A 23,984-nucleotide genomic window follows, 5' to 3' on the forward strand; every position below is an offset into this window, starting at 1 on the left:
TAAAATCTCCAAACTGGAACTAGAAACAGAGGCATGTCAATACAAATGGACAATGACTTAAAAAAAATACACGAATTTAAATAAGTTTGAGTGCATTCTGTACAAGTGTACCCATATGTCTGTTAGCCTTTCAGAAATATAAAATCAGCTAAATCTGTAGTACTTAAAATTTAATATGTGTATGTTATTCTCAAACTTGATTAAAATACTTAATAAATACAAGTTATGTTTATTATGAATAACTGCAACATACTTAAACATCTAAACATTTAATAGTAATTCTATAATATTAAAATGCAATACTTTCACCTGCATTAATCTCATACACAATGGAAAAATACTTGCAGATAATTAGCATTAAGAATGCAAATATATTTTCACTGTGGAAGAAAAATAATAAGATTAGAAATGATATATTTGAGTAATCTACAAAGAAGATGTAGATAGTCTACGTTATGACATTCTATTTTAAAATGAAAACAATTCAATATGTAAGTTTACAACAAATTTACTCAAGGCAAAATATTTATTACAGAACAGGATCTTAAGTCAAAGTAAGCAAGGCAACATTAGAGCAACCATTTTAGATTTTTAAAATGAAGTATAGCTTTAAAATTGTAATAAATGTGAACATAAATTCTAACATGCTCTTCTCTTCTTATAAATGGGATGATGTAGAAAAGCAAAGCTTCAATGTGTAGGGATTGGAACCATCTGTAAAAATTAAAAAACAAAGTTAATAGTTTACTTCTTTAAATTTTCAAGATTACCTTGAATTAGCAGAGTAAATTATTTTACCTTTGCATAGTATTAGTAGCAGGAATATAAAAAAGGGAAATTTCTAAGTAAGGTTAAGGGGAAGATTACTTTTGTTCATATCTACCAGTAGGTAAGCTCCATGAAGCCAGAGACTTTGCCTATTGCTAAATTCCTACTATTCTAACAAAGCACTTTGGGTTTGTTTTTTGTTAGTGAATTAATCATTATAAATAAATAGTATCAAGATTAGGCCTATGTCCATGAGCAAAAGCTCACTTTGCAGAAAATACTACCAATGGTAATTCCTCTACAAAAACCAATTCAAATATAGTGTGAGAAGTGGGACAAGACTGCAGTGCACAGGAAGATATCAATAAGCTGAAAAAAATTCAAGGAGATCTAGTATTAAATCTCTGATCAATAGGGCATGTAAATTCTAAAATTATTATTTTTTTAATTGGGTATAATCCACAAAAATACTTCCATTTCTGCATCTTTTAAAAAGCTTTTCACAGCTCCAGGAAGGAGCAAGCTGGCCACCATCCTGTGTGGCCGCGTCTCAGCAAAAACTGAGCTTCCTACAAATCCTGGGTGTCCCCACTGAGTTCCAGTCCAGTCTGCCCTTCCTCCCTCAGCTGGAGCCCAAGAAATAATTTGGCAAGCTCCAAAACCCACTGAGATAGACAAAATGGTGAAATGAAGAAACAAATCCCAAATGAAAGAACAAGAGACCTCTATCGAAGATAAGATAAATGAAATGCAGTTAAGCAAGTTATCAGAGGTAGAATTCAGAGCCATGATCTTGAGGAAGCTTGACAGCATGAGTAAGGACATCAACACCATAAATAAAGAGACATAAAAACATTGAAAATCAACCAACTGGAAATGAAAAACCCCCAAGAAGAAATGAAGAATAACATAGCAGAAATAAAGAACACATTCAAAGGACTAAACAGCAGACTAGAAGAAGCTAAGGACCAGATCAGTGAATTAGAAGACAAGGGAGAAAAAAAATCAACCAATCAGAACACCAAAAGGAAAAAACAACTAAAAAACAGGAAGACAGCTTAAGAGAACTGTAGGACAACTGGAAACGTAATAATATTCGCATCATAGGAGTCTCCAAAGAAGAAGTGAGCAAGGATTAGAGAATATATTTGAAGAAATAGTGACAGAAAACTTCCCTAATTTGGTGAAGGAAGAAGGCATTCAAGTTCAAGAAGCACAGGGAGTCCCAAGTAAGAAGAACCCAAACAGACCCACACCAAGACACATAGTAATTAAAATGCCAAAAATTAAAGACAAAGAGAGGATCCTAAAGGCAGTAAGAGATAAGCAACAGGTTACCTACAAAGGAACCCCTGTAAGGCTATCAGCTAACGTCTCAACAGAAACACGACAGGCCAGAAGGGAATGGCATGAAGTAATCAAGGTCATCAAAAACAAGGATCTGAATCCAAGATTACTCTAGCCAGCAAGGCTATCATTCAAAATAGAAGGTCAAATAAAGAGCTTCCCAGACAAAAAAAAAAACTAAGAGAATACCTTAGCACCAAACCAGCACTGCAAGAAACATTAAAAGGACTCTGTAATTAGTAGAAGAAATAGGAAGAAAAATAGAACCACAATAAACAAAAATGGCAATAAATAAGTACATATCATTAATTACCTTAAATGTAAATGGATTGAATGCTCCAATAAAAAGACACCAAGCAGCTGACTGAATAAGAAAGCAAGCCTCATATATATGTTGTTAACAAGACACCCACCTCACAACAAAAGACTCACATAGGTTGAAAGTGAAGGGATGGAAAAAATTTTTCCAAGCAAACAGAAAGGAAAAAAAAGCTGGGGTAGCAATACTCACATCTGATAAAATAGTTATCAAAATGAAGGCCATAACTAGAGACAAAGAAGGCCACTAAATAATATTGAAAGAATCTATCCAACAGGAAGATATACCCTTGGTAAACATATATGCACCCAATATGGGAGCACCAAAATATATTAAAAACCTTCTGGAGGACTGCAAAGGAGAAATCAACAGCAATACAATCATAGCAGGGGACTTCAACACCCTGCTAACATCACCGGATAGATCCTCTAGACAAAAAATTAACAAGGAAACAGAGACTCTAAATGAAGCACTAGACCAAATGGATTTAATAGATATCTACAGAGAATTACACCCCAAAATTGCAGAATTTACATTCTTCTCAAGTGCACATGGGACAGTCTCAAAGATAGACTACATGCTAGGACACAAACTAAGTCTCTACAAGTTCAAGAAGATTGAAATCATATCAAGCATCTTCTCAGATCACAATGGCATAAACCTAGAAATCAATTGCAACAAGAACATGCAGAGACATGTGAACACACAGAGGCTAAATAGCATGTTATTAAACAACGAATGGGTTACCAGATGCAGAGAAAGCAGTTCTGAGAGGAAAGTTCATAGCACGACAGGCCTACCTCAAGAAACAAGAAAAGTTGTTTGGGGAATGGGTGAATAAGGTGAAGGGATTAAGAAGTACAGATTCATTGCTAGACTGACAAACCCCAAAGGGAAAGGGGTTGGGGGTGGGAAGAAATAAACCAAAGAACTTATATGCATAACCAATGGACACAGACAATAGTGTGAGAAAAGGCGGGAGGGGGCGGGAGTGGGGAGGAGGGGGTCAATGGGGAAAAATGAGGAACATCTGTAATACATTCAACAATAAAGATTAAAAAAGAAAAAAGAAAACAAAATACCTTTGCATGTTCTGATACAAAAATAGCTCCAAGATATATCAAGTGAAAACAGCAAGACACAGAATAGTATGTATAGAGAAACCATTTTGCGTAAGTTTCAAAAAACTGCAGACACACACATACACACACACATTTGAGAAGAGGAATAAAATGAAAAGACAAAAGGTTAGAAAGTATAGAAAGCCTTAACTTTCATTTTGCATCTTCATGTACTATTTGAATTTTTTTTTTTTTTTTTTTTTTATCCTCACCCAAGGACATTTTTCCTTTTTTTTTTTTTTGTTCAGGTAGAGTGGGAGGGAGAGAGAGGAACAGAGAGAGAGAGAGAGAAACATCGATGTGAAAGGAATACATCGAGTGGCTGCCACCCGCACAACCGACCAGGGCCGGGGACAAACTGCAACCGAGGTACGCGCCCTTAGCGGGAACCGAACCCGGGTCTCTCAGGACCGCAGGCCGATGCTCTAACCGCTGAGCCAAACCGGCCAGGGCTGAATTTTTTTTAACCATATACATGTATTGTTTTTTTCTAAAAAGATCAACAGGTATTGTAGAAACCCACTTCCAAGATGGCCACAATGATCCCTACCTCCTGGTATTCACAGTCCTGTAGAGTCCCCTCCCACAATGTACCATCATTGGTCTGTGTGACCACAAGAATACAGCATAAGTGATGGCACATCACTTCCAATATTAGATTATAAAAGACATTGTGGCTTCTGTTTTGGTCTTGTGCTCTCATCCCTGTTGGATCACTCACTCTGAAGGAAGCCAGTGACCACAAGGGCAATGCAGCTTGACTGGGCCTGCAAACAACCACATGAATGAGCTTTGAAGTAGATTTTCTAGGTCCTGGCCAAGACGATGACTGCAGACCCAGACAACAGCTTGACTGCATCCTCATGAGAGACTCTGAGTCAGAACTACCCAGCTAAACTGTACACAGATTATCGGCCCTCAGAAATAGTAAGATAATAAATGTTTGCTGTTTTAAAGTGTTAAATGTTGGGATAATCTATTACACAGCAATAGGTAATTAATACAAGGATTATGTGCATTGTGGGATTTATACGGCCTTTTTTCTTCATACTTCTCTGTATCTTTTTTTCATGTTTATATTGATTTTTTAGAGAAAGAGGAAGGAACAGAGAGATAGAAACATTAATGTGAGAGAGAAACACCGATTGGCTGCCTCCTGCATGTCCCACACTGGGGATCGAGCCCACAACCCGGGTATGTGCCCTGACTGGGAATCGAACCAGGACCTCTCAGTCCATGGGAGGACACTCAATCCACTGAGGCACACGGGCCAGACATTTGTTTGTTTTTTTTCTTTATTGATTTTAGAGAGAGAGGGAGGTAGGGAGGGAGAGATAGAAACATCGATGAGAGAGAACATCAACTGGCCGCCTCCTGCATGCCCCACACTGGGGATTTGGCCTACAACCTGGGCATGTGCCCTGACCAGGAATCTAACCAGTGACCTCTTGGTGCATGAGGTCGACACTCAACCACTGAGCCACACCAGCCGGGCTCTATTTTTAAAAAAAATCTTTATTGTTGAAAGTATTACAGATATCCCCCCCTTTTTCCCACTTGACCCCCTCCTCCTTGCTCCCACCCCCTCCTGCTTTCCCCAAACTACTGCCTTCTCTGTATTTTTTAAAGCTAATAAATGTTATTTTTAAATTATCATCAGTGTTCCTGACAGTACTTCCCATTGAAAAATTACAACATAGCCCTGGCCAGTTTGGCTCAGCGGTTAGAGTGTTGGCCTACAGACCAAAGAGTCACGAGTTTGATTCAGGTCAAGGGCACGTACCTCGGTTGCGGTTCTATCCCCAGCCCTGGTCAGGGTCATGAAGGAGGCAGCCAGTAGATGTGCCTCTCTCACATCAATGTTTCTCTCTCTCTGTCTCTCTCCCTCCATCCCTCCCACTCTACCTGAAGATAAATGGAAAAAAATATCCTCGGGTAAGGATTGAAAAATAAATAAATGCCTCAAAGAATAATTCTAAAGAAAAATTACAACACAGTTTTACTTACTTGGAACTCTTATCTGGTAGTGATTAAGTGCTGTAAGGGCTTCTACTGCGTCGGTTTTGCATTCCCATTCTAACAGCCCAGAAAGCGTTTTGGCAGAAGCTAAAACATAAAATCACAAATCCAGTTATTATTTGCTTGTCACAACTTAACTAGAAAACTTAAAAAAAAGAGGAAGTGTGCACTTACGTTTTGCATCAAACACTTTATATTTGATGAATGTAAGAACTTCATGGTCATTACACAACTGTTAAAAAAACACAGAACTCCATTAAAAACATGGCCGAAATAATATTCCTACCTTTTTAAGAAAGTAAACTTTATGGCAGCATTTAACTTTTGAGCCTGACATGAAAGGACTAAATGTCTTTAATAAGCTGTATGAGAAAATCAATTAAAAATAATGAAATTCAACAAACTATGCAAATAATTTAGTGCTGTACAATAAAATCACAGATTTTTAACTAAAATATATATTCTCAGTGTTGACCAGGATTTATTGGTTGACCAGTAGGAGTGGAGTTCCAGAAAATTACTTCTCTCTGAAGCATTTCCTACAGTTAGGGAAAAAGGCAGGAATATATAGAATTTTGTTATGAGTAAGAAGTAAGAACACATTAACGAACTTTCTGAATGCAGAAGTAAGGTTATCTCATTCTAATTTCAACTCTCAAAAAGACTGTGCCACAAACCAAGTAAGACCAATGAAGAATGGAGGCCACAAAAGTATAATGGCCAAGAAATAAACTCTATAATAAAGTACCAAACAAACAACAGAATACTAACAATATCAAAAGCAGATGAGCAGAGCAAGACTTTATTTTATTATTATTTTTTTAAATCCTCACCCGAGGACATTCTTCCATTTTTTTGTGCAGACAGAGTGGGAAGGAGAGAGGGGAAGAGAGAGAGCGAGAAACATTGATGTGAAAGGGACACATCAAGTGGCTGCCTCCCGCCGGGCCCAACCAGGGCCAGGGGACAAACTGCAACCGAGGTACGCGCCCTTAGCAGGAACTGAACCCGGGTCTCTCTGGACCGCAGGTTGACGTTCTAACCGCTGAGCCAAACTGGCCAGGACAGCAGAGCAAGACTTAAAAATTAGGCTAAAATATGACATGTTTTAAAATAGAAAAGAGGAACATTTTACACAATTTGTATTTCAGCACCCACCTTCGTAAAGGTCTCCTCTGTGACACACAGTGGGACGTTATAGTAATGCAGCACACACGAGGGTGGCTGGATTATATTCTTAGATGCTTGGCCAGCGCTTGTAAATCGATTATTTTTGCTCATTGCAAAATCCTTGTAGCTACTCGTACCATCTTCCAATTCAAATATTTGACTTGGGACAACTGAGTGTTGTTTAGACACACTGAAGATTGGAAAGGGAAAAGGTACAGAACACACCTTGATAAAAAGCAGCAAGTAGGCAGTCTCAAAATATATTATATATACATATATATATCTGCATCAATTTAACAAAAAAAGCATTCATAGCTATTTAAACAGTTTAAATATTTAATATTTTGAACATGTATTTAAATATTTAAATTTAGTTTGAGTTAAATCAGTCTTACATTTTTGACATCAATTAGAAAGAAAAATCTACTGACCATGTTCTCATATTAGAAAACTTGAACATAAAATATGCCCATTTTAACATGCTGTTTTATGATCATAAAACTAAAAACCAGGCATAGGTAAGCAATACCTGAATTATATGATCCTAATACTTTGTTTAAAATAACACTATAAATGCTAGTTTCAGATGTGCCCTCAATCATATTAAAATATTCTGAAATTGAAATTAATGTCTTTAATATAAAGATTTAAAAATATTTTTAAAGCTTTTAAAATTTACAAGATATTTACCAAACATTAAGTCTTTTCCCAAATAATTTGACATTGTTAAGGTGTGTGACAGCTCTTTCTACAGCATATTCATCACCCATTTCTACCAGCGCTGTACCAGGAATAGTCTTCATGAATTTTACCTGTAAATACAAAATCCCCAAAAGGTGACCATCTAATTCCTTTTTTTTTTCTTATCCTCACCCGAGGACATTTTTTCATTTTTTGTTCAGATGGGGGGGTGGGGGGGGGGGGGAGAGAAACATCGATGTGAAAGGGACACATTGACTGATTGCCACCCACACGACCCAACCAGGGCCGGGGACAAACTGCAACCGAGGTACATGCCCTTAGCGGGAACCCAACCCGGGCCTCTCTGGACTGCAGGCCAACGCTGAGCCAAACTGGCCAGGGCTAATTCCATTTTGTAGTAATGGAATTTCTAAAAGATAATATGGTTTAAGTGGTTGATGTCAAATACAGAAGATCACCTGGAATTTTAAACTTTATTTTGATGTGCTATTATTAGACATTTTTAATTCATATTGAAATTCAATCAACTTAAAAAGAAGACTATAAACACAGGCTTACATATTTATTAACGTGTGACCTACAGCAATTTACTTCACGTCTCTGAGCTCCAGACTTCTCTATAACATGGAGATAAATAACATCTGACAGGACTCATCAATATCTATTCATTCAACAGATATTTATTAAGTGCCTAATATGTTTTTATAAGCTGTGTGCTAGGTACTGGGAATTTAATGGTGAACATAACAGACGTGGTATTCTTGAAGTTTATATTCTAATAGGTAGGTCAGATATTTTTTTTAATCCTTACCCGAGGACATTTGTTTTGCATTTATCTTCAGATAAAGAGGGAGGGAGAGAGGGAGGGAGAGAGAGAGAGAGAAACATCGACGTGAGACACATCGAGTGGCTGCCACCCATATGCAACTGAGGTATATGCTCTTAGCAGGAACCGAACCTGGGACTCTCTGGTCTGCCGGCTGAGCTCTAACTGCTGAGCCAAACCGGCCAGGGCAGTAGGTCAGAAATTTAAAAATAAGTCTGTTACAGTGATATACAAAATCCTATATAAGAAATAATATGAGATGGCCTTGAGCTAACATTGCCAGAAGAAAAGCCTGTGCAAAGTAAGGGCAGTGTAAAAAATAGGCAATACTTCACAAGTTGTCATGAGATCTTGGGCAGAGGCCACATTATCCTCTATTATTCCAATTTTAGTATAAATTCTTAAGAGTTAGATGGAATAAAGTATGAAAAATCACTCGGCATAGTAATTTTCCTACCCCTTGGAAAGTCTGTGAATAGCTACCACTAATTTCCATGACATTTTGAACATACTTCCTTATCAGTTAACCTTAAAAGAATACTGGAAAGGTACTTATACAACAAATGTAACAGCATTTACATCCACCACCGCAACTGTCCACTTTAATGGGCTATCCTAGCATTTTTATACTACACCTGTACTTGAACATAACTCAGCTGTAGCAGGACTTTTCATTTTTATTTGAAATCAAATGTCTTCTTGTGAGCAAAATTCCTCTCCCGTGAATAAATCCAATAACATCTTACAAATCTAATAGTGAATAATATATATATATGTGAAGCATGTAGTTCTTGTGCTGATAAATCTTTAGAAAAAGTTAGAAAAAATTAACGATATAGAGGTATTTTAAAGATATGATGGCTTGAGTTTGATGTACCACAATGTGTCATTTAAAATATTTTGAGCCCTTGACTCAGTGGTTAGAGAGTCCTCCTGTGGACTGAAAGGTCATGGGTTCGATCCCCAACCCCAGGAGGCAACCAATCGATGTCTCTCGCTCACACTGATGTTTCTCTTTCCCTCCCTCCCTTCTAGTTTATGTAAAAATCAATGGAAAAATATCCTTGGGCAAGGATTAACAACAAAAATGTTTTGAAATTATTGAGATGTGGAATGAGAGAGACTAGAATTGTTCAAACATACAGAAAACTTACATTTTATTGAACAAAGTGATCTGAGTTCTAAATCATGAGATAATTAGTTCATAACACAAAAGACAAAGATCTATTGAAGATGTTGATTAAACTGATTCTCATTATCTACATATGTGAAAAGTACAAACAGAAAATTAACACTATGTGAAGGTTAAAATACACATTAAAGCCTATTTGGTTATCAAGCATGAGGTTCCTAGACCTTAATTAAACACCCAGGTGTCTAAAATAAATGTCTGTATGAAAATAATCTGAACTATTTTTCCCAGTGTTGTTAAATCTGTTCCATGTAGTTTTCGTTAGTTCATATAAGTAGAAATATCCCCAAGACCATTCTTTTTTCAAAAAATGTGGTCAAATAGTTATGTTGAGGAAATTCTTATTTCAGAGATTTGCTTCCTCAAATCAAGAACTAAGAGTACCAACAGACTCACATACTTATACTTTTTTATTTTTGTAAAAAGAACACTAAAAGTCACTTAAAACATCACTACAATATTGAAACTCAAATTAGCAAGTGATTTCAAACAAATAGTAACTTAAAGACTACCAATTATTTCCCCAGTTAAATTTCCCATGATTCTTTCAAAAATAGTTTAACACCTACTTGTGACAGGAGCTATCCTAAGTGTTTGTAGGGTTATCAATGAACAGAACATCACAGATCTGGGGAAACCACAGAGTTATCTGATAAAAATAAAGTTACAATTCTAAAGATCTTCAAAATATGTTTGATTTAAATGGTTTACTCCTTTTTTAGTATAAGCCTCCAGACAGAAAATTCTGGACACATTCTAGCAAAGTGGGTCAGTTTCAAACACCACTGGAGCTAAAAACACATTGTTCCTCAGAAAAGATAAGAACTCTAGCACTTGGGAGGCAAGTATATAAATCTAGAACCTTCCTAAAATTAATGACTTGTGGTCAAGTCTGAGATATATTTATGTATACCTAGCTCCATGAAATTAAATGATCTTTCAAATTCCACAGTTTAACATGTTAAATGCTAGAATCTCTTTGAAATAAAAACATAAGATTTATGTCTTTAATACTCCAGTAATTGAACTGTTTTAGACTTTTATTTATATTATTTTTAAAAATGCTTTTAATATGAACAACCTATACTGATCACTTAACAACAAAAAACAATTTCTAGAGTTCCTACCTAATGAATTTTTAGCTCATGTGGGTCACTACTAAAAGAACTAGAATGTTCCTGCCCGGCCGGTGTGGCTCAGTGGTTGAGCATTGACCCATGCACCAAGAGGTCACAGGTTCAATTCCTGGTCAGAGCACATGCCCAGGCTGTGGGCCAAATCCCCATTGGGGGTCATGCGTGAGGTGGCCAAATGATGTTCTCTCTCACCAATGTTTCTTTTTTTTTTTTTAAAGAAGATTAAGCACAACTCTTTTTTTATAATTTTTTTTTCTTTCTTGATTGATTTTGGAGAGAGGAAGGGAGAGAGAGAGAGAGAAACACTGATGAGAGAGAACATTGATTGGCCGCCTCTTGCATGTCCCCCACTGGAGATCAGACCCACAACCTGGGTATGTGCCCTGACCAGGCATCGAACCAGTGACCTCTTGGTTTATGGGTCAATGCTCAACCACTAAGCCACACTGGCCGGGCTCTCATCAATGTTTCTTTCTCTCCCTCTCTCTTCCTCTCTCTCTAAAAATCAATAAAGAAAAATATTTTGTAAATGTTAAAAAAAAAAACCAAACTTGAATGTTCCTAATTCAAGAACAAAGCATGTACCTGCTGCCTTTTCAGATGTTCTTATTATATTATCTTAGCAGAAAAAAAAAAAATCTAAATTAAATGAAACTTACCTTTTCAATATTTCCATATAAGCAGAATAGGTTGAAGACTCTTGAACAATTCATTTTTAGCTGATGTAATCCACTAACCATTACAACTGAACCAGAGGGATTTCCTCCATGCATGTAAGAGGAAGAAGCCTGCGGTAATGGATATGCAACAAGCTCAGGTGTATCTCGAGAGCCCATCCTGTAACGACTCGGTAAAGGCAATAATGGACCATGCGATCCTATAAAAATAATGAGGGAGGGAGGGAGGAAAAAGAGAAAGAGAGAAAAAACACAACTTTAGCAAATAGACTATACCACCAAAAAATAAACTATTATTATAACTAATCTGATGTATGTCCAAACAAAACTCAAATGTGTGAATGTTCAAATATAATATAATCTGTAGGAATTAATAAAATCTACATTGCTTTGTATCAGATCTGATATACATTGGCCTGCATGCACCTGCATCAGGTTTTACATTTAAATATTTTAAAAAATAGTAGTTTAACCCCCCCCAAAAGTATGTAAGATCAGGCCATAGATGGAGAGGGAGAAATTAGTGTAAATCTTTGGGTCACTGTATATACATTATACCTCATTAAAAAAAATAACTTCTGCCAATGTTATTTAGAGGATAATACTACAACATATACCATCTAGAAATCTAGATAACTATCTCTATACAGACACAACAAAAAGAACATCTTTAGTTCCACTGAAAAATTGTCTCCTTTAAATATAATTTAATATAATGTACTTACAGGTTAGCATTTTATTACAATTCAGGTAATTAAAACCACAGATTTAGTTAAAATCACACCTATTCATAGGTGTCATTAATTCAGCAACCCATGTTTTGCAACAACATCAAGAACCAGAAGAAAATGCCTGAGTATCTGAACCTATTGTCACCGAAACACAAAAAATTCTATGTCTCTCATACTGAAAATCCTTAAGGAGCAACCTGTTAACTTTAGAGTAATTCTAAACAACTTCACCTGGTTTTCCCATTCACAACCCATTAGAAGTAACAAGAAAAATAAGGCTAGAGTGAATAATAGACAGGGATGAGGGAGTCTGGAGAAACTGTGACAACTAAAAGTAGGCATTTATAGCAACAAGAAGAGAGGCATAAAAAGTCAGAAGAGGCAACTAAGCTTGAGACAGGTAGCTCAGAAATATAAACCCACACTTAGGCACTCCTGAGTTAGAGTCTATAGTAGCATCCTCTGGGATACATGCAAAGGTCCTCCTGATGTGCAAGAAACCAATCCAAAATCCCAAGTCCTTTCCTCGTCTCTCAAAAGTGAAGAGTATATAATGCTTCTGACTTTCATTTTTATGTAAGACTAAAGTGATTGCGACTAAGAGGACACTTGTCGTCTACTGAGTAACTAAGAACCACTGTATTTTAGTATTAGAGCATGCTATTAGAGCTTATGTGGACTCCAATTCAGGATTCAGGATTCTCAATGTAGCTGCCATTCATAACACAACACCACTACCACTGAGCACATGCAAACAGTGTGAGTTCCTGCCATTTTATATAGCAGCGATTTTCAACCAGGGTGCCACAAGAATTTTTAAAACATGCAATACCTGACTCTTTAGTCAGGGGCACTGACCTCTTTTCCCTTAGACTGTCAAATGTTTCTCTCTCTCCCTCCCTCCCTCTTTCCCTCTCATTCTAAAAAATGGAAAAATATCCTTGAGTGAGGATTAAAAGCAAACAAAAAAATTATAGCTATTTTTTTTTTTGGTCAGATTGCAAAAAGTATACTTTTGGCGTGCCACAGAATTTTAATATTTAGTCTATGTGTCATGAGATGAAAAAGGTTGAAAATCGCTATTATAGAGGAATACTTGATCAATGCATCCTCATTAGTGTTGCCTTAAATTGGTTATGGTTTTCAACTTCTCTTCTTGCTGGTAACTGGTCGTTTACCACAACAATCAATATAGCTCATGGTGTTACTTGTTAAAAACTACACATATTTTGGCCTCTAGTTTAAGCTATTATACATACAATGGAGTCATATCAATAATTTCTTATCTCTATTACTACACCCCACCCCACCATTTGGTTGTACAATAATGACACTTTACTATTATCACTAGATTTTGTTTTCCATGGAAGGTGGAAAAATGTATGGTAGATGGGCAGCAGAAACTTTCCATTGTTTCAAGTTGGCCAAGGTCCAAAAACATTCAGCTCTACTGCCACATGTATCAATCAAATTCAGTGCAACAGAACTAATATTATAATTATGACATTCAGCCATCAGGATTAAATTATGTTATCTATACAACTTAAACTGTTACCTATATTGTTTAAGAAGGTAAGAAAAAAAACAGAAGTCTTTTTTTTTTTTTAATCTCACCCGAGGACATTTTTCCATTTTTTGTTCAGATAGAGTGGGAGGGAGGGAGAGGAAGAGAGAGAGAGAGAGAGAAACATCGACGTGAAAGGGACACATCGAGTGGCTGCCACCCGCACGACCAACCAGGGCCGGGGACAAACTGCAACTGAGGTATATGCCCTTAGCGGGAACCAAACCCGGGTCTCTCTGAACCGCAGGCTGACGCTCTAACCGCTGAGCCAAACCGGCCAGGGCTCCATCGCCTTTTAGATAGAAAAGGAGGGAGGGATGCAGGGAGGGAGGGTGGGAGGAGGGCAGCATCAATTGGTTGCCTCCCACATAACCCTGACCAGGACCAGGGCCAGGGCTTCAACCTGTAACCCAGGTATGTGCCCTTGACTGGAATTGAACCTGCAACCCTTTGTTCTGCGGGCCGACGCTCTAACCACGGAGCAAACTGGCCAGGGCACAAAAACATGTCTTTTAAAGCTTTCTATACTAAAGAGTTCATGCAACATTTTGGTGCTTAAATTACTAATGCTTCAGGTATTTAAAAATTTTACTTATGTAAAAAATGCTACATAAATGGGCATTGTTAACATTTTGAAGGCATTTTCCATCTTTGATATTCTAAAATCTTTGGTCCAGGATCCATATCCAAAGATACTAGCAATTAATACACAAACGTTTCTTGGGCTCACAGCAAATCAATCTGTATAGTTATTTTTGCCACTTTTCAAGTATAATGGCTTCTACCAGTGCATCTCATAGGGCTGGACTTCCCAAATTAAAAGAGTTAAAGAATTATGAAAACATAGATTTATACTGTTATAAAAAGTTAAATAATGAATTTAACCTAATTAAATAAATAAACCTTTTCCATACCAACATAAAGGAAAGCCACACATGATATGGTAAAAATGCAAATTAACCTCTTTTGCTGATCTGCTGAATCTGAGGAATACAGCTGTGATTTGCAGCATTTGTAAGAAGGCTCAAGATCACTAGCATCCAAATCCCATATTCTTTGCCTTTCCCCAATTTCACATCTTACTTCTCTACCTCCTCTTTATTCATCTCTCTCTTCGCCCACCTCCGTCCCTCTCCCCCATTCTGCTTACTTCCCTAGAAAAGTAAAATTATTCTCAGAGTTAAGTGTTTTAATGGACACAGCTCAGAATGGATGCCCCTACACAACCCCACTACACATTTCTCTTCAGCAGGACTCTCCAGAGCCTGAAAGATCCCTATTTAACAACCATCATTAAGCCAAAGAAGTCTACACCTCATCTCTTTAAGTAAGCTTGTATTTTAAAATTTATACATACACACACACTCACTCACTCACTCTCTCTCTGTCTCTCTCTAAATAAATTAGGGCAAAAAACTGACCACATATTTTACAATAGGGTTTAAAAACATACATGAAGTTCCTCTAGGGTATATCATATATTTTTGTTTATACAATTTTCCAATAAAATAAATTTTATAAAAGAAGGAAAACCTGAAACTCACACTGAGAAAATAATCTTTGTCCTTCATTTATTCTTTCAGATTTTTCTACCCTGTTTTGGCAAAACATTAAACCAATTTTAGCCTTCAGCTGATTCCCACAGCAGTTATATATTCCACAACTACACTACAAACTTGTGGTTAGTAATTCTTTTGTAACCCTCCATTATGCCAAGTACAGTGGGCTCCTAATAAGTGTTTCTTTGCTGCAGGGTCAGAACTACCCATACGACCATTTTTAATATTTACACTGTTAAAGAAACTAAGACAAATGATGAAGGAACACACTCACTAAATGACAGTAAGTAGTAAGATTTTCATTCTGTACAACACACTTACTGTTTTAATACAACATTATTGTTTCAACTTCTGCTATATAGACTACTATAGAAACTTGAACAAACACACACTCAATGAATTCCTGAAATTTAAAAAAAAGACAACAGGAATAAGCTAAAACTCACAGCTAAGAATGGTCATCAAACACATAGGCAATAAGAAAATATTTCAGACAATAGGCAACACCAGGGACTTTGCAATGATGAATCCCAACAGTACTATATGGCAATTTCTATTTTCTACCACTTCAAATAGCATTGCACCTCAAATTGAAACCACAGAATAGGTGAGGTCAATTAATACTTTTTAAATACTAAAAAATATTTAAAACCACACAACTTATAACCAGTTAAAAACCTTATCAATGACAATTCTCAGTATCCCTCACAAGGACAATAGCTTGATAGTTCTCTTTGCTAAGGAAGAATATTATTCTAGGTTTCATAACCTTAACTTACCCACATAGCAAACATTAAAACTAAAGAAGTTTCAACAGAGAAATTAAATAAAACCAATTTAACCAAAGCCAATATACTAACTGTAGAACTAAAATAATTAAAGATCTAACCAGAAACATGTCTCCTTTTCAATAAATACCCCATTCTTTCTGCCTTTATTACTCAAAATTCCTCTTTGCTCATAATTGCTACAATGAAGAAAATACACTTACTGAACAATAATACTTCTTTTTAGTCCTCTAACAGAACCAGAGCCCATAACTAATCAAAACCAAGACAAAACAAAACAAAATATAATGGTAAAAAAGCTTTCAAATCCCCAACCAATAGCTCTCATTTATCTCAAGGATTATATATCAATATTCTAAAAAAAAAAAAAATTTTGGACAACTCCTTGGGAGGACATTATAAGGGACCAATCCCATATAAATCAAGTCAGGTGAGCAGGAAAAATAGAAACAAGAAATGTGCCATTCATCAATAGTTCATCTATACTACCTTCCTTCTGCCTTGACAACTTACCATAGCCATCATGTCTAAACGAAGAAGGGTGTTCTCCCAAAATGGCTTGTCTCTGGCGACCCTTTCCTCTATCTGACACAAAAGTAGAAACATGGTTTTAACAATTTTGACCCAAGTACTTAACAGAGTTCTCACATGGGAAAACCCATTCAAAACATCCATTACAATTCATAATAAAAGAATTGTGATTCCTGGTTAACTTTAAACATCCATTCATATCCATTTTAAATACAAACACCAAAAGTTTAAGAAAGTACTTCTATCTAACAAACTCCACTTAACTTGAAAATATCTTTTTGGCAAATGCCAAATACAATCACACTTTCAAACTTAAGAAAAATGGATACTTTTCAGAAAGTGAATGTACACAATGCTAGAGTTTGACACTGTACAGAAGTTTTTTACCAATACATGTCTTTAAAACAAGCTTTAAGTGCAGTACTTTTGAAAGACAGTACCTGAATCATACTATTAGCTTCAACAGCAACACATTTTCAAAGTGGGCTTCTTTCAAGAAGTTCAGCATAAGCCAACAACAACCTGTATTACATGGTTTCACAATCAGTAAACACAGAGTATTTTGTATGTATATACACATATTTACAAACACCTACAGACTCGAGAGCTGGAAATTTGCACATCACTGGCCCAGATTATATCATGGACTGATCATTATGTATAGATCTTAATACCAGGCAGGACTATGAGCACTCCCCAAAGTTTAAATATGCCAAGATAAAGCTAACCAAGGGGGCTACATTATTGGATGAGAGTACTACAATACTCCTGAAGGATCATTTTAATTTTAGCTACATTTTCAGGGAAGGCATGCCAATTTTCCCAAATCAAATGTGAGAAGTAAATAAAAAGTAAGTTTCTACAGTAGCACTTCCTATGTTGGTTAGTAAATTTTAAAATTCATTGTATAATACTTTTTTAAAGTTTGCTGATCGAATTATAGTGTCCAGTAAGATTTTTAATGTATTTTAAGAGTCTGGTCATTCTAATCTTTAAAAATTCAAAGAGAGGGGCTCATTATACATCCTTAGTCATCTAAACAAATGAGATTTATGGGAGATGAGAAATAACTTAAATTTTCACTTCAGTCTAGAGACATGTCATTTTAATTACCTATTCCAAGTTACCACAGCACAGATAGGGACCTAGGAAGTCATCTAGTTCAACTTTTATTCAGTGTATAAGTTCTTTTTACAACATCCCAATCAATTGGGACCATCTAGCCTCTGCTTACCCAACATCAGTAACAAGACACTCACTCCTTTCCCTAACATTTCAGGTAGTCCTAAATCATCAGGAAATTAATTTTTGTACTGTACAGAAATTGGTCCTCTATCCATATTCTATCCCATTTGGGGCCTCAAAGACTTACTCAGTCTTTCCCCAAAAACCCTTCCAAGCGCTTAAACACTATTAAGATCCTCCCTCCATTTGCCCAAAGTAATTTCTTCTCCGGTCTAAACATTTACAGCTTCTTCTTTCCATTACATAGCTTCTGCATCATCATTTAAGTCTCACTCCTTTCAATCAATCCAATCTACTAAAACACTGTGCTAATGTGCTTCTATTGAAGCATGCCACCGAACGCTAAATACAATTTCTTATCTGATCTAGGAACCTTAAACCAAAGCCACCATGTTTTCAAGGCTCAATTTTACTGATATAACAGTGTGCTGTAAGGAAAGAGCAGTGGATTGAGAATCAGAAGATCCCCATTTAACCACTGATTTGCTGTATAATCACAGAAACAACTTCATTCATAAAATGAAGTTTAGGTAGATGATTTCCAAGGTATCTTTCAGCCAAACATTCTCACTGTTAAATATTCTCTTCATTCGAAGCATTCACTACCTAATATAAGGTCACATAAGATAGAAGTGTGTAGAGGAGTCAAACACTGACTACACCAGTCTATAAACAGTGGTATATAACCTTTCCTGCATTCAACTGAAATCTGATGGAAGCTGTGGGCCTTCCCCCCAAAAGATACATATACAGACACGTTCTGCTTAACATTTCTGAAGGGATTCTCCGGCATCCAGGCTAAGAATTCTTTGCACTAAAATGTAATGTGGGCTGAAAAGGACTTTTTAAAATGTGGTTATATTTACAAAAGTGGTTTTATTTTTGATAGAAAAAGTTACAATTAATATCAACTTGAGTAGAAGTTAAAGTCACTACAAAAACAAAAATAAACTGCTATAGGCTTGCCAGGCAAACATCTATCTATAAAGAATTAGAAAACAAAAATTCTTTTCCCTTGAAAGCATAAACAACTACAATTCTGTTTGACTTCCTTTAATTATACTTCACTATTTAAATACCTATCTTACACATTTCTTAACATTTCTGACTGTAATTCCTTGCATGAAAAACTAATATAAGACCGGTTCTGTGTAAACTTTAGACCTTTTAAAATAGATGTTAACACTATTAAAATAAAAAGCATGTCTATATAAATGTTGTAAGAGACATTAAGAGAAATGTAACCAAAAGCACTATTTCAAATAAATGGGAAAAATAAAAACAACCCTGAGTGTTCTTTAACTGACTATAATTTGACAGAAGTGAGAGATTTCTCATCAACCACTTGTTCTGTTGTTTGAGAACTAAGGCTTTGTTTTCCAGTACTGCACTCAACTGCACCAAGCCCATACCAAGTGGATTTCTGTGAGTAGAGAAAAATGCGGGGGTCCAGCCAAAGCTGCACTGCAAAAACAAATCTGTTTATAACCCCACATGCAAGGCAAGATGATTTCTTGAGAACTGAGAATTAAAGGGGCCAATCATCCAAAAGTCAATCTTTGAACAGGCAAAGGATCATTGCATTGCATTTTGTCTTTGGTCAAGAGTATATGCACTATAGAGTCCCTACTGCCCAAGATATTTTGGATGCCATAAAAAATTTTCCTAATTTATTAAATTTTACAGACATACTCATCTTGGTGAGTTTTCCCAACATATAGTTCAAATATTGATATTGTAGTTGAGATGTAGCCAATATTGCAGCCCCCTTGTTTTTACAAGATCCACATTTTAATCTGTATATACCAAAATTGCCACACACTTAGTTGAACAATTTTACCAGTAAAATCTATGCTCATGAAGTCTAGCATTTAGAGGTTATAGGTGAAAATGTTATTTCCAATGAACTGTTCTTATTTTCAAATTTATCAAGTTTAAATATATTCTACCTGGAACAGACATGTTACTTTCACCTGCATTTGAAATGTCAAAATTTCTAGTTACACAAATTAACATGAATGATAACCTTAAATTGTTACAAAAAGTAACAACTTATAAACAGTCACTTTACAAAATTCAAACCACACAGAAAATCGTCTTTTACATATAATGCACCTTTTCATTATATTATTCTATTCAATGACCACACTTGAGGGGAAAAAACTTAAGTGCAGCAAGTGTGCACTTGCTTTAATATCTGTGTGGATTGGTTGAGCATTATCAATTCCCAAGACCTATAGATAAATTGGCCCTGGTTATTTGCCAATTAACAATTTGAATCTAAGCTGAAAACAGTTACAGTAATTAAGATTTACAACATTGTAGGTAAAGTCTAGTATCCGTTAGTGAAAAATCTTAAATTCTACAACTGAAACCTTAAGGGAAATCAGACCAAGATATACATACAACTTGAATAAATGGGCACAGTCTATCGTGCTGTTCATCCCATGCAAGTCTGAAGTACTGTTAAGTGTCCTCCTTTAAGAAGCTGGGTGATGGTGCATGCAGTATGCAGTCAAGGTGAATTGCAAGTCTGAGTTTTTCAGAGGGCTTTTTGCTGATGCCGATGTTGTGCATGATGAAGTGTAGAGTCAGCCTGCTGGAGTCCTCTATCCTTCTTAATGCCTTGTCCAGCTTGGGGGGAAAGTCCTTTCCATAGAGAAGCAGTGTGCAAGTTTGAAGTTTGTAAGGAATATTCTGAATCAGTTTCCTCTCCTCCAAAGAGAGAGAGCTGCTTGGAGAAATGCAAGTCCTTGAACTGCGGGCGTGCTTGTATGTGTGGGCTCCTTTGTTGAACTAAATATAAATAACTCAGTACATACCAGTAGGGGGCACTAATGTTCAAGGTTATTTTCCAGCATTACATGGCCTTTTGCAACAAAAGCATTCACCAACAAGATTTTTATTTGAATGAACTAGCTAATCTCAGGAAAAAGGAATCTAACTGCATGTAAAAATTTTCAGCAGATACAAATACATTCTAAAATGCATAAAATACTTACCTCGTCTTCCCAGATATGGTTTAGTGTAGTCCCAACTGTCATTGTCATTCCTAATAACATTTAGACGAGTTGGCTGTTAAGATTAAAAAGAAAGTAAGTTCAAATTGTATATCCAAAGCATAAATATTTCTTTGGTGAAGTGTTGAAAAAAATATTTACCCTTGCATATTCAATTTTTAGTGTGCAACATCCAGCATATATATCTGCTCCATTGAGTGCTGCTTTAGCTTTCTGGGCACAAAGGACTGATTCAAACATAAGCTCTATTAAGGAAATTTGGTTTAAGATATCAAATATTTAATTATTATTCAATCCCTAAGAAAAGGACTTTAAAAATTAGAAATATCTCTTTCACGTCTGGAAATGTTTTACCAAGTAAAATTTCTAGATGAATTTTAGTAGGGGAATTTATTTATTTTTTATCCTCACCCAAGGACATTTTTGCATGTATCTTCAGATAGAACAGGAGGGAGTGAGGGAGGAAGAAAGAGAGAGAGAAACATTGATGTGAGAGATACATCGAGTGGTTGCCAGCCACACGACCCCAACCGGGGCAGGGGACAAACTGCAACCGAGGTACATGCCCCTAGTTGGAACCGAACCCGGGACTCTCCGGTCTGCCAGCCAACGCTCTACTCCCTGAGCCAAACTGGCCAGGGCGGGGAATTTATTTTTTAAATCAACAATACCATTGTAGGGTATAAAAATGTCTAAACACCATGTTGTACACCTGAAACTAATACAATACTGTATGTCAACTGTAATTGAAAAATAAAATTTAAAAATAAATTTAAAAAGAAAAAATGATCAATGATACAACAAATATAATACAACCAACCTGTCTATACATTAATCCTTCTAAGTAATTAGAAGTACTTCATAAATTGGAGAGAAGGGGAAGGGAGCATGGTCACATTCCTTAGCAAAAGAGCTTGCTACCTTGAAACAGCAAATATTTTACTCTTAACATTACAAAGAACCAAAGTAATACAAAACAAACATAATTTTTATATGTTTCTCAAAAGGCAGGGTTTTAAACTATCTTCATTTTATTTTATTGGTTTTTAAAAATTACACAAATCTAGCCCTGGCCAGTTTTGCTCAGTGGTTGGAGCATTGGCCTGTGGATCAGATAGTCCCAGGTTCAGTTCCCACAGTGTACGTAAAAGGAAAAAAAAAAATTACACAAATCTATAATTTCTTCTAAAAAATAAAATCAAACCACAAAAGTTGTTAATAACAGAAAAAGGCAAAAACACCTTGTCAGAGAAGTAAGGACCATTAAGAGAGTTTGCTGTATATCCCTTAACTTTCTCTATGCATACGCTAGGGTTTTTTTAATTATTATTATTTTAAATGGGATTATACTATACATATATATATATACTATTTTACAACTTGTTCTTTTTACTCAACAAATAACAAATTTAACAAACAGAAATAGTTCTTACATAAACTATGACCATTTAAGATTCAATAAAGAAAGGTAAGAAAGGTTCTACTGATTCTAAAGTTTTGGTACTTCCAAATGACCTATTTAAAATTTTTTTTAAATCCTCACCCGAGGATATATTTTTCCATTTATCTTCAGATAGAGTGGGAGGGAGGAAGAGACACACTGACTCCTGCACAACCCCAACTGGGGCCGGGGACCAAACCACACATGCACTTTACTGGAATCAAACCCGAGACTCTCGGTCCATGGGCCAATGCTCTAATCGCTGAGCCAAACTGGCCAGGGCCAAATGACCTATTTTAAGAAAAGATTAAGAAAAGTTTATTCAAGATAAATCTCAAAATGTACAAGTGTATATATTATCAAACTGCTATTTTTCTCCATTGAAAAGGCAAAGCACACTGTAATATAAAGCACTGGATTGTTTTACGGTAGCAAGCAAAATTCTTGGTGGGTACTGCAGTTTCATTTTTTAAATCTAAGAAAAAGAGATTGGGGGGAATAAACACCACTTGTTGAGAAATAATTACGCAAAAAAAAAAAAGGTCTGTGTTACACAGCATTCATACAGATCAATAAAGAATTACAAATAAAGGATATTCAACCATTGCTTGTATCCCATTTCTCTTGAATATAACAATACGTTGCACTTTTCCAACAGGGTTGCATACAGTATATAATACATCCTAAGAAGGAAAGAAAAAGATTCCTTCACATTTTATATTTGGAAAAACATTAAAGCTATTATACACTGATAATCCTTTACAAAAAAAAAAAACGATCAAGATGTCATTTCTATTACTTACTAATTAAACTTTAAAAAATGTCACACTTTAATAAATTTAATTTCCTCACCTACACAATATACTCACTCATCAGAGAATTTCCAATGAAATATTTGAAAAGCACTATTATATATTTGATGCTTAATTTTTTTTTAATTTTTTAATTAAAAAAAATTGTTTTTATCCTCACCCAAGGATATATTTGCATTTATCTTCAGAGAGAGCGAGAGGGAAAGAGGGAGGAAGAGAGAGATAAAAACATCAAGTGGTTGCCACCCACATGACCCCAACTGGGGACAGGGACAAACTGCAACCGAGGTTCATGTCCTTAGTGGGAACCGAACCAGGGACTCTGGTCTGCAGGCCGACGCTCTAACCACTGAGCAGAACCAGCCAGGGCTTGATGCTTAAATGAATCTTCAATTTTTATTTTCTTAATAGGTGACTAATATACTGACTATACACAATTAATACCAAAAATGTAATCAATTAATTTGTTTTTTCCAAATATGACTCTGAAATGTTTCATATAATCACTTGAATTATGGTAATAAGTATTTATCAAGGGGTAGTAGAGAACAATTCAGTATCCATTTTTCAAGGAACAATGGCTATTCAGAAAAGACCCAGGGAAGATCTTTTATACAGTGTTAGATGACATCAAACAAGATACCCGAATTACCTAAGAGAGAACTTAAATACCCTAAGAGGAACAATTCTTCACCTTTCAAGAAATTTGTTGAATACCTACAATTACACAGCCGTACCATTAGGTACTAGGGATACAACAATAAACAAACTTGTATAAGAATAGTTGTACTAGATTAAGTTACATTCTTTTTCTCAAAACACCAAATACTGTATATCTATTTACACTGTATATTAAGTCTATAAATATTATAAAGATAATTGTTTAATTAAACTTAAAGTATAAGATACTATTTAAATGTATGTCCCAATATCATTTACCCTTATACTAGAAATACTAACTGAAGTTTCCCTTACTGTGATATTTTATTCATTACAAAAACCAAGGGTCTGCGTCA

At 35.8% G+C, this 23,984-nt stretch overlaps 1 protein-coding gene across 3 annotated transcripts in view; it reads right to left on the reverse strand.

Moving 5' to 3' along the window:
* Positions 1–588: 588 nt before the first annotated feature.
* HNRNPLL (heterogeneous nuclear ribonucleoprotein L like) overlaps positions 589–23,984 on the reverse strand; it is a 44,803-nt gene continuing 21,407 nt past the window's right edge. The window contains exons 4-13 of one of the 3 annotated variants that reach the window (XM_036262966.1): positions 22,754–22,839; positions 20,857–20,953; positions 20,698–20,770; positions 16,433–16,504; positions 11,260–11,477; positions 7,435–7,556; positions 6,733–6,934; positions 5,749–5,806; positions 5,563–5,661; positions 589–714 (exon numbers count right to left, since the gene is read on the reverse strand). In XM_036262966.1, coding sequence (XP_036118859.1) covers positions 659–714; positions 5,563–5,661; positions 5,749–5,806; positions 6,733–6,934; positions 7,435–7,556; positions 11,260–11,477; positions 16,433–16,504; positions 20,698–20,770; positions 20,857–20,953; positions 22,754–22,839 — 1,083 coding nt within the window. In that variant the 3' untranslated portion in view covers positions 589–658. The remainder of the gene's footprint in view (positions 715–5,562; positions 5,662–5,748; positions 5,807–6,732; positions 6,935–7,434; positions 7,557–11,259; positions 11,478–16,432; positions 16,505–20,697; positions 20,771–20,856; positions 20,954–22,753; positions 22,840–23,984) is intronic. The other 2 variants (XM_036262967.1, XM_036262968.1) reach the window with 2 other exon arrangements.

This window comes from Molossus molossus, unplaced genomic scaffold, assembly GCF_014108415.1.
Source record: "Molossus molossus isolate mMolMol1 unplaced genomic scaffold, mMolMol1.p scaffold_m16_p_15, whole genome shotgun sequence".
NCBI lineage: Eukaryota > Metazoa > Chordata > Mammalia > Chiroptera > Molossidae > Molossus > Molossus molossus.